The 13,452-nt window shown below is 38.2% G+C and overlaps 2 protein-coding genes across 12 annotated transcripts in view; one reads left to right on the plus strand and one right to left on the minus strand.

Moving 5' to 3' along the window:
* LOC139980268 (clotting factor C-like) overlaps positions 1-13,452 on the plus strand; it is a 140,397-nt gene that overhangs the window by 41,591 nt on the left and 85,354 nt on the right. The gene's annotated exons all lie outside the window — the stretch shown is intronic.
* LOC139979865 (uncharacterized) overlaps positions 838-13,452 on the minus strand; it is a 56,233-nt gene continuing 43,618 nt past the window's right edge. For 6 of the 8 annotated variants that reach the window (XM_071991034.1, XM_071991036.1, XM_071991037.1 and 3 more), the window contains one exon: positions 838-2,871. In XM_071991034.1, coding sequence (XP_071847135.1) covers positions 2,554-2,871 — 318 coding nt within the window. In that variant the 3' untranslated portion in view covers positions 838-2,553. The remainder of the gene's footprint in view (positions 2,872-13,452) is intronic. The other 2 variants (XM_071991040.1, XR_011797379.1) reach the window with 2 other exon arrangements.

Raw genomic sequence — 13,452 nt, forward strand, 5'->3', positions numbered from 1 at the left:
TCCATTGATACCTTTAGTAAACAAGAACATCCAAAGTGTACGTTTCAAGTTTCTTATATCCAGTGATGTGTTTGCATGCACACCCAATAAATCAGTCCGTCCGCGTGAAACATCACTCCTTTTGACTATGGAGTCACTCTAACCGACCTTGCAAAATTGTGAGGCAACCGCGAATTGTTAAGTCGACATTGACTACACCGCCGATCGCACAGTCGGTAACCACTATTACGGTTAGATTCATCCAACACGGCAACATACAGAAACGCTGTACTCAAAGCCGAAGACTTCGTGAGTTGGTCAGCGACGGTCCTTCTCAGAAAGGTCAATATAATTAAAATCGAAGGGTTTGCATTGTTTGTCAATGTAGAAAAACATTCAACAGGCTAATTAAATTAACAAAGGAACATTAAAATTATACTTGGTACTACTTCATACACACTCTAAAAAAATTGGTCATTTTTTTTGCCCAACTTTTAACCAACGCTGGGGAAGTATGTATCCAACCAACTGTTGAGCATTTTTTGCCCAATTGCCGCTGGGTAATGTTTTTACTCATAGTTGGGCATATTATTTTACCCATAAATAGTAATTAAGAAATTACCCAACTGGCCTGTTGGGCAATGTTTATCATTTGTTGGCGAAATATTGAATACGAATATCATATGGTTGGGTATCCTTTACTACTAATTGGGCAACATAGGGCTATTTATTGGTCGATATTTCGACATTATTTAAGCAGTTTTTCTCCCTTTATTGGGTAATGGATAGTTAATCAATATATTCATAATGATCAATACAGGTATTTCACGGTTTTTTACTGACTATACACAAAAATGTTGAATGATATAAATTAAAATAGGTGGGATGAACATGGAAGGTTGGATGATTGTGAACAAGTATAGCATACACCAAACCAAAAAGACAGATCTAACAACACAGTGTATTGTAGAATGATTTATTGAACATCTACTTTCTTGAAGCAGCATATCAAAACAAATTTAAAGCAGATAAAACAGATTAAAATCATAAAGAAAAAATACACTTATCACATCCCACTTTGCTATTGTAGCATGCTACTATTGTCAATCAATTGTCATAGTAACATGTAACTGTCATCCACCCATTGCTATTATAGCATGCTACTCACGTCCACCCATTGCTATTGTAACATGCTACTCTCATCCACCCATTGCTACTGTAGCATGCTATTTTTGTCTACCCATTGCTATTGTAACATGCTACTCTCATCCACCCATTGCTACTGTAGCATGCTATTTTTGTCTACCCATTGCTATTGTAACATGCTAATCTCTTCCAACCCATTGCTATTGTAACATGCTACTCTCTTCCACCCACTGCTATATTGTAGCATGCTACTCTCATCCACCCATTGCTACTGTAGCATGCTACTCTCATCCACCCATTGCTACTGTAGCATGCTATTTTTGTCTACCCATTGCTATTGTAACATGCTAATCTCTTCCACCCATTGCTATTGTAACATGCTACTCTCTTCCACCCACTGCTATATTGTAGCATGCTACTCTCATCCACCCATTGCTACTGTAGCATGCTACTCTCATCCACCCATTGCTATTGTAGCATGCTACTCTCATCCACCCATTGCTACTGTAGCATGCTACTCTCATCCACCCATTGCTATTGTAGCATGCTACTCTCGTCCACTCATTGCTATTGTAGCATGCTACTCTCGTCCACTCATTGCTATTGTAGCATGCTACTCTCATCCACCCATTGCTACTGTAGCATGCTACTCTCATCCACCCATTGCTATTGTAGTATACTTCTCTCGTTCACCCATTGCTTCTCCTGTCATTGTTTATCAAAATGTGTTTATTTTTACACTGTGCCTGGTTAGTTCTCAAATTCAAGAAATATATGAGCAGGGAAGCATTACCAACCAATGTAATCAATAGTTTAAGGATCATGAATCAGAAACTGCTATGGGCACAGGATCATAAATCAGAAACTGTTTTGGCGCAAGTCTAGATAAGCTTTAAAAGATGACCAAAGGCTGATTCCCATATTAAATCTTCTATCAGTAATAGAAAACTAATCCAAATGAGACAGCACAGGTGGAAACACATATCTTATGTTTCAACATTTAATTACATTTTAGTTTTGTTGGAACGAGACTGGTTAGCTAACACCAGATCATTGTGATGCTAAACCAAAGCTAGGGGTACCATCATGTCATGTTAGTACTCTATGCACAGGTTTTCCGAAATATTAACTGATTTTGTAAGACATTACTGTGATGGTGTTAATGAATATAATCTATTAAAACAAATTATTTTTGGCTGATTCAGTATGAAATAAAATGGCAAACACTTAAACATGAATGATGAAACCAAGTTAACTGATACTGTAATTCACCAAATTCCTTGAACGCCAAGCCATGAAAGCTAAGTAATAGAACAATGGAAGTTAAGAAAAATCATCTGTAATTTTACACAGTATTTACACTTTAAATTTGTTCTATCAAGATGTAATGCATGATATAAATACAATGAATAGTTAGGAATAAAAGAACTACTTTGAATCTGATGCGATGAATGCACGCAGATTTCGAATGGAACTTGTGATGCTTGCCTCAGTGAAGTCATAGATCACAACCTGCAAAAACTGCCATGCAATCTTACACGTTGGTTGATATTCAATGTCAAATATGTACATGGCCTTAAAGCATACGTCAATAGCTTTCATGAGTGACTGCTGAGGGAGTGCATTCCGTTCTATGATGACATAAGTTTGTGATGGAGTTATCCGACTTCCCCTGCACACAACAAATGGCTGTGGGGTTTCTGTTGCTTTGAGGGTCTTTACATATTGGTCTATGTCAAACACTTCCTATGGAAAGAAAGAAAAATGCAATATTTTAAGAAGTGTAGTTATCTACAATTTCATGAAATGACACAAATTAAAAAAACCATGTAGCTATGAATATATATATATATATATATATATATATATATATAGAGTAGGTTGGCGTCTATCTTGGCGCAGAGTGCTCTATGTCCATTGGACAGAGCGGAATATATGTTGATACTAGATGAGACTAGTGGAACACTAGTAGTTGTAACTCGGAGTTTCACACGTTATAGCGATCGTCAGACAACTCCGATCGTCAGACAACTCCGATCGTCAGAGTTGTCTGACGATCGCTATAACGAGTGAAACTCCGAGTTACAACTACTAGTGTTCCACTAGTCTCATCTAGTATCAACATATATACATATATATATATATATATATATATATATATATACCACTGGTTTGACCAATAGGGGGAAATGGAAAAAAGTGTACCATAAGGGGAAATTGAGGGAAAACACGAATAACATGGAAATAAATGATGTTTTAATATCTAAATTTTCATGAAATACTTGTCATGATGTGCTCTAATGTGCTACATGTTTTTTGAGATTAAATTAATAAGATCTTAGGATATACCTTTTTTGGACCTGAAAAAATTTCCCCCAAACGTATTTTTCCTACTAATGAGGATTAGGGTGAAAAGTTTGTATTTCTCCTTAACAGTTTTTTGTATTTCTCCTGAACAGTCAAAATTTGTATTTCTTCTTAACGTTGAAATAAGCAAATTTTCCTTTAAGGAGAAATACAAACATGTATTCGTAGTACAGAATTATGGGTACGGTGGGAGGATTGAGTGGTAGAGTAATTTCTCCGGGGACAAAACATATGATATGTAATAAACTTTGATGATAAAATGAAAATAATCAATAATATAAACTATGATAAGTTTAATATTATTTACTATAACATCAGGAATGTGAGGGGTTCATATAAAAGCGCAATAAAAGGGCTGAAAAACTTTGAACTACCTACACGGTCGCACTTACGCCAAACCCCTCCCCTTTCCCTCTTTCATGGGTAACTCTAGCCCAACCATCTGTTCAGAAACGTTCAAGCATCTCGTATACGAAAATCGGTAAAGGAAAGCTACCAGGGGTGTTGTGGGTAGGGGCGGGGGGTTGCGACCACTTTAATACCCTATTAGTTTTCGAGCATAACAGTATTCACTCTGGCTAATTATTAGTTTAGTTTAGTTACCAAAGGATCAGGAAGCTTTACAGTAACTTATTTGAGACCCTATCCATGTTAGATCATGGATGAACACCGGCTAACTTCAAGCCTTCTATTTTTGATAATTGTTCAGAGGGTAAAGAGGCAGGGGTGTAAATTTTCTCCCATTCCTGCTCCCGGGACTGCCTTTTAAAGTCCCCATCAGTTTTTTCGATACATTTGCACCACTGGCCCTCACTTCACAATCTTAAATTCACACTGGTGAGCAAGTAAGCAACTGAGTATAGCTATCTGCTTGAAGGCTACATAGACTATTTACTAAAAAAGCTATATGTTAATGTAACAGCCAGAATTTGAATTTCTAATTAGATACAAGTTTCTTGTATTTCTCCTTAACGTTGAAATAAGCAAATTTTCCCTTAAGGAGAAATACAAACATGTATTCGTAGTACAGAATTATGGTTACGGTGGGGAGGATTGAGTGGTAGAGTAACTTCTCCGGGGACAAAACATTTGATATGTAATAAACTTTGATGATAAATGAAAATAATCAATAATATAATCTATGATAGTTTAATATTATTTATTATATCATCAGACTGTGAGGGGCACATATAAAAGCGCAAAAAAGGGCTGAAAAAATTCGAACTACTCACACGGTCGCACTAACCCCACCTCCCTCCCCCTTTCCCTCTTTCGTGGGTAACTCTAGCCCAACCATCTGTTCAGAAACGTTCAAGCGTCTCGTTTACGGAATTAGGTAAAGGAGAGCTACCGGGGGCGTTGTGGGTGGGGGCGGGGGTTGCGACCACTTTAATACCCTATTAGTTTTCGAGCATAACAGTATTCACTCTGGTTAATTATTAGTTTAGTTTAGTTTAGTTACCCAAGGATCAGGAAGCTTTACAGTAGCTTATTTGAGAACCTATCCGTGTTAAATCATGGATGAACACCGGCTTACTTCAAGCCTTCTGTTTTCGATAATTGTTCAGAGGGTAACTTGAAGAGGCAGTGGTGTGAATTCTCTCCCATTCCTGCTCCCGGAAACGCCTTTTAAAGTCCTCATCAGTTTTTTTCGATACATTTCTACCACTGGCCCTCACTTCACAATCTTATTAATCACTCTGGTTAATCAAGTAAGCATCTGAGTATAGTCATCTGCTTGAAGGCTACATAGACTGTTTACTACAAAAGCCATGTTAATGTAACAGCCAGAATTTGCATTTCTAATTAGATACAGGTTTCTTGTATTTCTCCTTAACGTTGAAATAAGCAAATTTTCCCTTAAGGAGAAATACAAACATGTATTCGTAGTACAGAATTATGGTAACGGTGGGGAGGATTGAGTGGTAGAGTTATTTCTCTGGAGACAAAACATATGATGTGTAATAAACTTTGATGATAAATGAAAATAATCAATAATATAAACTATGATAAGTTTAATATTATTTATTATATCATCAGACTGTGAGGCGCCTATATAAAAGCGAAGTAAAAGGGCTGAAAAACTTCGAACTACTAACATGGTCGCACTAACCCCACCTCCCTTCCCCCTTTCCATCTTCCATGGGTAACTCTAGCCCAACCATCTGTTCAGAAACGTTCAAGCGTCGCGTATATGAAAATCGGTAAAGAAAAGCTACCACGGGCGTTGTGGGTAGGGGTGGGGATTGCGACCACTTTAATACCCTATTAGTTTTCGGGAATTACAGTCTCCTCTCTGGCTAATTATTAGTTTAGTTACCCAAGGATCAGGGAGCTTTACAGTAGCTTATTTGAGACCCTATCCGTGTTAGATCATGGATGAACACCGGCTTACTTCAAGCCTTCTCTTTTCGATAATTGTTCAGAGGGTAAAGAGGCAGGGGTGTGAATTCTCTCCCATTCCTGCTCCCGGGACCGCCTTTTAAAGTCCCCATCAACTTTTTTTATCGATACATTTGTACCGCTGGCCATCACTTCACAAACTTATTAATCATTCTGGTTAAGCAAGTAAGCATCTGAGTATAGTCATCTGCTTGAAGGCTACATAGACTGTTTACTACAAAAGCCATGTTAATGTAACAGCCAGAATTTGCATTTCTAATTAGATACAGGTTTCTTGTATTTCTCCTTAACGTCGAAATAAGCAAATTTCCCCTTAAGGAGAAATACAAACATGTATTCGTAGTACAGCATTATAGTAACGGTGGGGAGGATTGAGGGGTAGAGTAATTTCTCCGGGGACAAAACATATGATATGTAATAAAATTTGATGAAAAATGAAAATAATCAATAATATAATCTATGATAAGTTTAACATTATTTATTATATCATCAGACTGTGAGGGGCACATATAAAAGCGCAAAAAAAGGGCTGAAAAACTTCGAACTACTCACACGGTCGCACTAACCCCACCTCCCTTCCCTTTCCCTCTTTCATGGGTAACTCTAGCCCAACCATCTGTTCAGAAACGTTCAAGCGTCTCGTTTACGGAATTAGGTAAACGAAAGCTACCAGGGGCGTTGTGGGTAGGGGCGGGGGTTGCGACCACTTTAATACCCTATTAGTCTTCGAGCATAACAGTATTCACTCTGGCTAATTATTAGTTTAGTTTAGTTACCCAAGGATCAGGAAGCTTTACAGTAGCTTATTTGAGAACCTATCCGTGTTAAATCATGGATGAACACCGGCTTACTTCAATCCTTCTATTTTCAATAATTGTTCAGAGGGTAAAGAGGCAGGGGTGTGAAATCTCTCCCATTCCTGCTCACGGGACCGCCTTTTAAAGTCCTTATCAACTTTTTTTTTTTCGATACATTGTACCACTGGCCCTCACTTCACAATCTTAAATTCATACTGGTTGAGCAAGTAAGCAACTGAGTATAGTTATCTGCTTGAAGGCTACATAGACTATTTACTACAAAAGCTATATGTTAATGTAACAGCCAGAATTTGCATTTCTAATTAGATACAAGTTTCTTGTATTTCTCCTTAACGTTGAAATAAGCAAATTTTCCCTTAAGGAGAAATACAAACATGTATTCGTAGTACAGAATTATGGTAACGGTGGGGAGGATTGAGGGGTAGAGTAATTTCTCCGGGGACAAAACATATGATATGTAATAAAATTTGATGATAAATGAAAATAATCAATAATATAAACTATGATAAGTTTAATATTATTTATTATAACATCAGACTGTGATGCGCCTATATAAAAGCGCAAAAAAAGGGCTGAAAAACTTCGAACTACTAACATGGTCGCACAAACCCCACCTCCCTCCCCCTTTCCATCTTCCATGGGTAACTCTAGCCCAACCATCTGTTCAGAAACGTTCAAGCGTCGCGTATATGAAAATCGGTAAAGAAAAGCTACCAGGGGCGTTGTGGGTAGGGGTGGGGATTGCGACCACTTTAATACCCTATTAGTTTTCGGGAATTACAGTCTCCTCTCTGGCTAATTATTAGTTTAGTTTAGTTACCCAAGGATCAGGAAGCTTTACAGTAGCTTATTTGAGACCCTATCCGTGTTAGATCATGGATGAAAACCGGCTTACTTCAAGCCTTCTCTTTTCGATAATTGTTCAGAGGGTAAAGAGGCAGGGGTGTGAATTCTCTCCCATTCCTGCTCCCGGGACCGCCTTTTAAAGTCCCCATCAACTTTTTTTATCGATACATTTGTACCGCTGGCCATCACTTCACAAACTTATTAATCATTCTGGTTAAGCATGTAAGCATCTGAGTATAGTCATCTGCTTGAAGGCTACATAGACTGTTTACTACAAAAGCCATGTTAATGTAACAGCCAGAATTTGCATTTCTAATTAGATACAGGTTTCTTGTATTTCTCCTTAACGTCGAAATAAGCAAATTTCCCCTTAAGGAGAAATACAAACATGTATTCGTAGTACAGCATTATAGTAACGGTGGGGAGGAGTGAGGGGTAGAGTAATTTCTCCGGGGACAAAACATATGATATGTAATAAAATTTGATGAAAAATGAAAATAATCAATAATATAATCTATGATAAGTTTAACATTATTTATTATATCATCAGACTGTGAGGGGCACATATAAAAGCGCAAAAAAAGGGCTGAAAAACTTCGAACTACTCACACGGTCGCACTAACCCCACCTCCCTTCCCTTTCCCTCTTTCATGGGTAACTCTAGCCCAACCATCTGTTCAGAAACGTTCAAGCGTCTCGTTTACGGAATTAGGTAAACGAAAGCTACCAGGGGCGTTGTGGGTAGGGGCGGGGGTTGCGACCACTTTAATACCCTATTAGTCTTCGAGCATAACAGTATTCACTCTGGCTAATTATTAGTTTAGTTTAGTTACCCAAGGATCAGGAAGCTTTACAGTAGCTTATTTGAGAACCTATCCGTGTTAAATCATGGATGAACACCGGCTTACTTCAATCCTTCTATTTTCAATAATTGTTCAGAGGGTAAAGAGGCAGGGGTGTGAAATCTCTCCCATTCCTGCTCCCGGGACCGCCTTTTAAAGTCCCCGTCAACTTTTTGCGATACATTGTACCACTGGCCCTCACTTCACAATCTTAAATTCATACTGGTTGAGCAAGTAAGCAACTGAGTATAGTTATCTGCTTGAAGGCTACATAGACTATTTACTACAAAAGCTATATGTTAATGTAACAGTCAAAATTTGCATTTCTAATTAGATACAAGTTTCTTGTATTTCTCCTTAACGTTGAAATAAGCAAATTTTCCCTTAAGGAGAAATACAAACATGTATTCGTAGTACAGAATTATGGTAACGGTGGGGAGGATTGAGTGGTAGAGTAATTTCTCCGGGGACAAAACATATGATATGTAATAAACTTTGATGATAAATGAAAATAATCAATAATATAATCTACGATAAGTTTAATATTATTTATTATATCATCAGACTGTGAGGGGCACATATAAAATCGCAAAAAAAAGGCTGAAAAACTTTGAACTACTAACATGGTCGCACAAACCCCACCTCCCTTCCCCTTTCCATCTTCCATGGGTAACTCTAGCCCAACCATCTGTTCTAAAACGTTCAAGCGTCGCGTATACGAAATAAGGTAAACGAAAGCTACCAGGGGCGTTGTGGGTAGGGGCGGGGATTGCGACCACATTAATACCCTATTAGTTTTCGAGCAAAACAGTATTCACTCTGGTTAATTATTAGTTTAGTTTAGTTTAGTTACCCAAGAATCAGGAAGCTTTACAGTAGCTTATTTGAGAACCTATCCGTGTTAAATCATGGATGAACACCGGCTTACTTCAAGCCTTCTGTTTTCGATAATTGTTCAGAGGGTAACTTGAAGAGGCAGTGGTGTGAATTCTCTCCCATTCCTGCTCCCGGAAACGCCTTTTAAAGTCCTCATCAGTTTTTTCGATACATTTCTACCACTGGCCCTCACTTCACAATCTTATTAATCACTCTGGTTAATCAAGTAAGCATCTGAGTATAGTCATCTGCTTGAAGGCTACATAGACTATTTACTACAAAAGCCATGTTAATGTAACAGCCAGAATTTGCATTTCTAATTAGATACAGGTTTCTTGTATTTCTCCTTAACGTTGAAATAAGCAAATTTTCCCTTAAGGAGAAATACAAACATGTATTCGTAGTACAGAATTATGGTAACGGTGGGGAGGATTGAGTGGTAGAGTAATTTCTCCGGGGACAAAACATATGATGTGTAATAAACTTTGATGATAAATGAAAATAATCAATAATATAATCTATGATAAGTTTAATATTATTTATTATATCATCAGACTGTGAGGGGCACATATAAAAGCGCAAAAAAGGGCTGGAAAACTTCGAACTACTCACACGGTCGCACTAACCCCATCTCCCTCCCCGTTCCCTCTTTCGTGGGTAACTCTAGCCCAACCATCTGTTCAGTAACGTTCAAGCGTCTCGTTTACGGAATTAGGTAAAGGAAAGCTACCGGGGGCGTTGTGGGTAGGGGCGTAGGTTGTGACCACTTTAATACCCTATTAGTTTTCGAGCATAACAGTATTCACTCTGGCTAATTATTAGTTTAGTTTAGTTTAGTTACCCAAGGATCAGGAAGCTTTACAGTAGCTTATTTGAGACCCTATCCGTGCTAGATCATGGATAAACACCGGCTTACTTCAAGCCTTCTATTTTCGATAATTGCTCAGAGGGTAACTTGAAGAGGCAGGGGTGTGAATTCTCTCCCATTCCTGCTCCCGGGACCGCCTTTTAAAGTCCTCATCAGTTTTTTCGATACATTTCTACCACTGGCCATCACTTCACAATCTTATTAATCACTCTGGTTAAGCAAGTAAGCATCTGAGTATAGTCATCTGCTTGAAAGCTACATAGACTATTTACTACAAAAGCCATGTTCATGTAACAGCCAGAATTTGCATTTCTAATTAGATACAGGTTTCTTGTATTTCTCCTTAACGTCGAAATAAGCAAATTTTCCCTTAAGGAGAAATACAAACATGTATTCGTAGTACAGAAATATGGTTACGGTGGGGAGGATTGAGGGGTAGAGTTATTTCTCCGGAGACAAAACATATGATGTGTAATAAACTTTGATGATAAATGAAAATAATCAATAATATAAACTATAATAAGTTTAATATTATTTATTATATCATCAGACTGTTAGAGGCGCCTATATAAAAGCGAAATAAAAGGGCTGAAAAACTTCGAACTTCTAACATGGTCGCACTAACCCCACCTCCCTTCCCCCTTTCCATCTTCCATGGGTAACTCTAGCCCAACCATCTGTTCAGAAACGTTCACGCGTCGCGTATATGAAAATCGGTAAAGAAAAAGTAACCACGGGCGTTGTGGGTAGGGGTGGGGATTGCGACCACTTTAATACCCTATTAGTTTTCGGGAATTACAGTCTCCTCTCTGGCTAATTATTAGTTTAGTTACCCAAGGATCAGGGAGCTTTACAGTAGCTTATTTGAGACCCTATCCGTGTTAGATCATGGATGAACACCGGCTTACTTCAAGCCTTCTCTTTTCGATAATTGTTCAGAGGGTAAAGAGGCAGGGGTGTGAATTCTCTCCCATTCCTGCTCCCGGGACTGCCTTTTAAAGTCCCCATCAACTATTTTTATCGATACATTTGTACCGCTGGCAAAACTTCACAAACTTATTAATCATTCTGGTTAAGCATGTAAGTATCTGAGTATAGTCATCTGCTTGAAGGCTACATAGACTGTTTACTACAAAAGCCATGTTAATGTAACAGCCAGAATTTGCATTTCTAATTAGATACAGGTTTCTTGTATTTCTCCTTAACGTCGAAATAAGCAAATTTCCCCTTAAGGAGAAATACAAACATGTATTCGTAGTACAGCATTATGTTAACGGTGGGGAGGATTGAGGGGTAGAGTTATTTCTCCGGGGACAAAACATATGATATGTAATAAACTTTGATGATAAATGAAAATAATCAATAATATAAACTATGATAAGTTTAATATTATTTATTATAACATCAGACTGTGATGCGCCTATATAAAAGCGCAAAAAAGGGCTGAAAAACTTCGAACTACTAACATGGTCGCACAAACCCCACCTCCCTTCCCCCTTTCCATCTTCCATGGGTAACTCTAGCCCAACCATCTGTTCAGAAACGTTCAAGCGTCGCGTATATGAAAATCGGTAAAGAAAAGCTACCAGGGGCGTTGTGGGTAGGGGTGGGGATTGCGACCACTTTAATACCCTATTAGTTTTCGGGAATTACAGTCTCCTCTCTGGCTAATTATTAGTTTAGTTTAGTTACCCAAGGATCAGGAAGCTTTACAGTAGCTTATTTGAGACCCTATCCGTGTTAGATCATGGATGAAAACCGGCTTACTTCAAGCCTTCTCTTTTCGATAATTGTTCAGAGGGTAAAGAGGCAGGGGTGTGAATTCTCTCCCATTCCTGCTCCCGGGACCGCCTTTTAAAGTCCCCGTCAACTTTTTTTATCGATACATTTGTACCGCTGGCCATCACTTCACAAACTTATTAATCATTCTGGTTAAGCATGTAAGCATCTGAGTATAGTCATCTGCTTGAAGGCTACATAGACTGTTTACTACAAAAGCCATGTTAATGTAACAGCCAGAATTTGCATTTCTAATTAGATACAGGTTTCTTGTATTTCTCCTTAACGTCGAAATAAGCAAATTTCCCCTTAAGGAGAAATACAAACATGTATTCGTAGTACAGCATTATAGTAACGGTGGGGAGGAGTGAGGGGTAGAGTAATTTCTCCGGGGACAAAACATATGATATGTAATAAAATTTGATGAAAAATGAAAATAATCAATAATATAATCTATGATAAGTTTAACATTATTTATTATATCATCAGACTGTGAGGGGCACATATAAAAGCGCAAAAAAAGGGCTGAAAAACTTCGAACTACTCACACGGTCGCACTAACCCCACCTCCCTTCCCTTTCCCTCTTTCATGGGTAACTCTAGCCCAACCATCTGTTCAGAAACGTTCAAGCGTCTCGTTTACGGAATTAGGTAAACGAAAGCTACCAGGGGCGTTGTGGGTAGGGGCGGGGGTTGCGACCACTTTAATACCCTATTAGTCTTCGAGCATAACAGTATTCACTCTGGCTAATTATTAGTTTAGTTTAGTTACCCAAGGATCAGGAAGCTTTACAGTAGCTTATTTGAGAACCTATCCGTGTTAAATCATGGATGAACACCGGCTTACTTCAATCCTTCTATTTTCAATAATTGTTCAGAGGGTAAAGAGGCAGGGGTGTGAAATCTCTCCCATTCCTGCTCCCGGGACCGCCTTTTAAAGTCCCCGTCAACTTTTTGCGATACATTGTACCACTGGCCCTCACTTCACAATCTTAAATTCATACTGGTTGAGCAAGTAAGCAACTGAGTATAGTTATCTGCTTGAAGGCTACATAGACTATTTACTACAAAAGCTATATGTTAATGTAACAGTCAAAATTTGCATTTCTAATTAGATACAAGTTTCTTGTATTTCTCCTTAACGTTGAAATAAGCAAATTTTCCCTTAAGGAGAAATACAAACATGTATTCGTAGTACAGAATTATGGTAACGGTGGGGAGGATTGAGTGGTAGAGTAATTTCTCCGGGGACAAAACATATGATATGTAATAAACTTTGATGATAAATGAAAATAATCAATAATATAATCTACGATAAGTTTAATATTATTTATTATATCATCAGACTGTGAGGGGCACATATAAAATCGCAAAAAAAAGGCTGAAAAACTTTGAACTACTAACATGGTCGCACAAACCCCACCTCCCTTCCCCTTTCCATCTTCCATGGGTAACTCTAGCCCAACCATCTGTTCTAAAACGTTCAAGCGTCGCGTATACGAAATAAGGTAAACGAAAGCTACCAGGG

This window comes from Apostichopus japonicus, chromosome 14 (genome assembly GCF_037975245.1).
Source record: "Apostichopus japonicus isolate 1M-3 chromosome 14, ASM3797524v1, whole genome shotgun sequence".
NCBI classification, from domain to species: Eukaryota; Metazoa; Echinodermata; class Holothuroidea; order Aspidochirotida; family Stichopodidae; genus Apostichopus; species Apostichopus japonicus.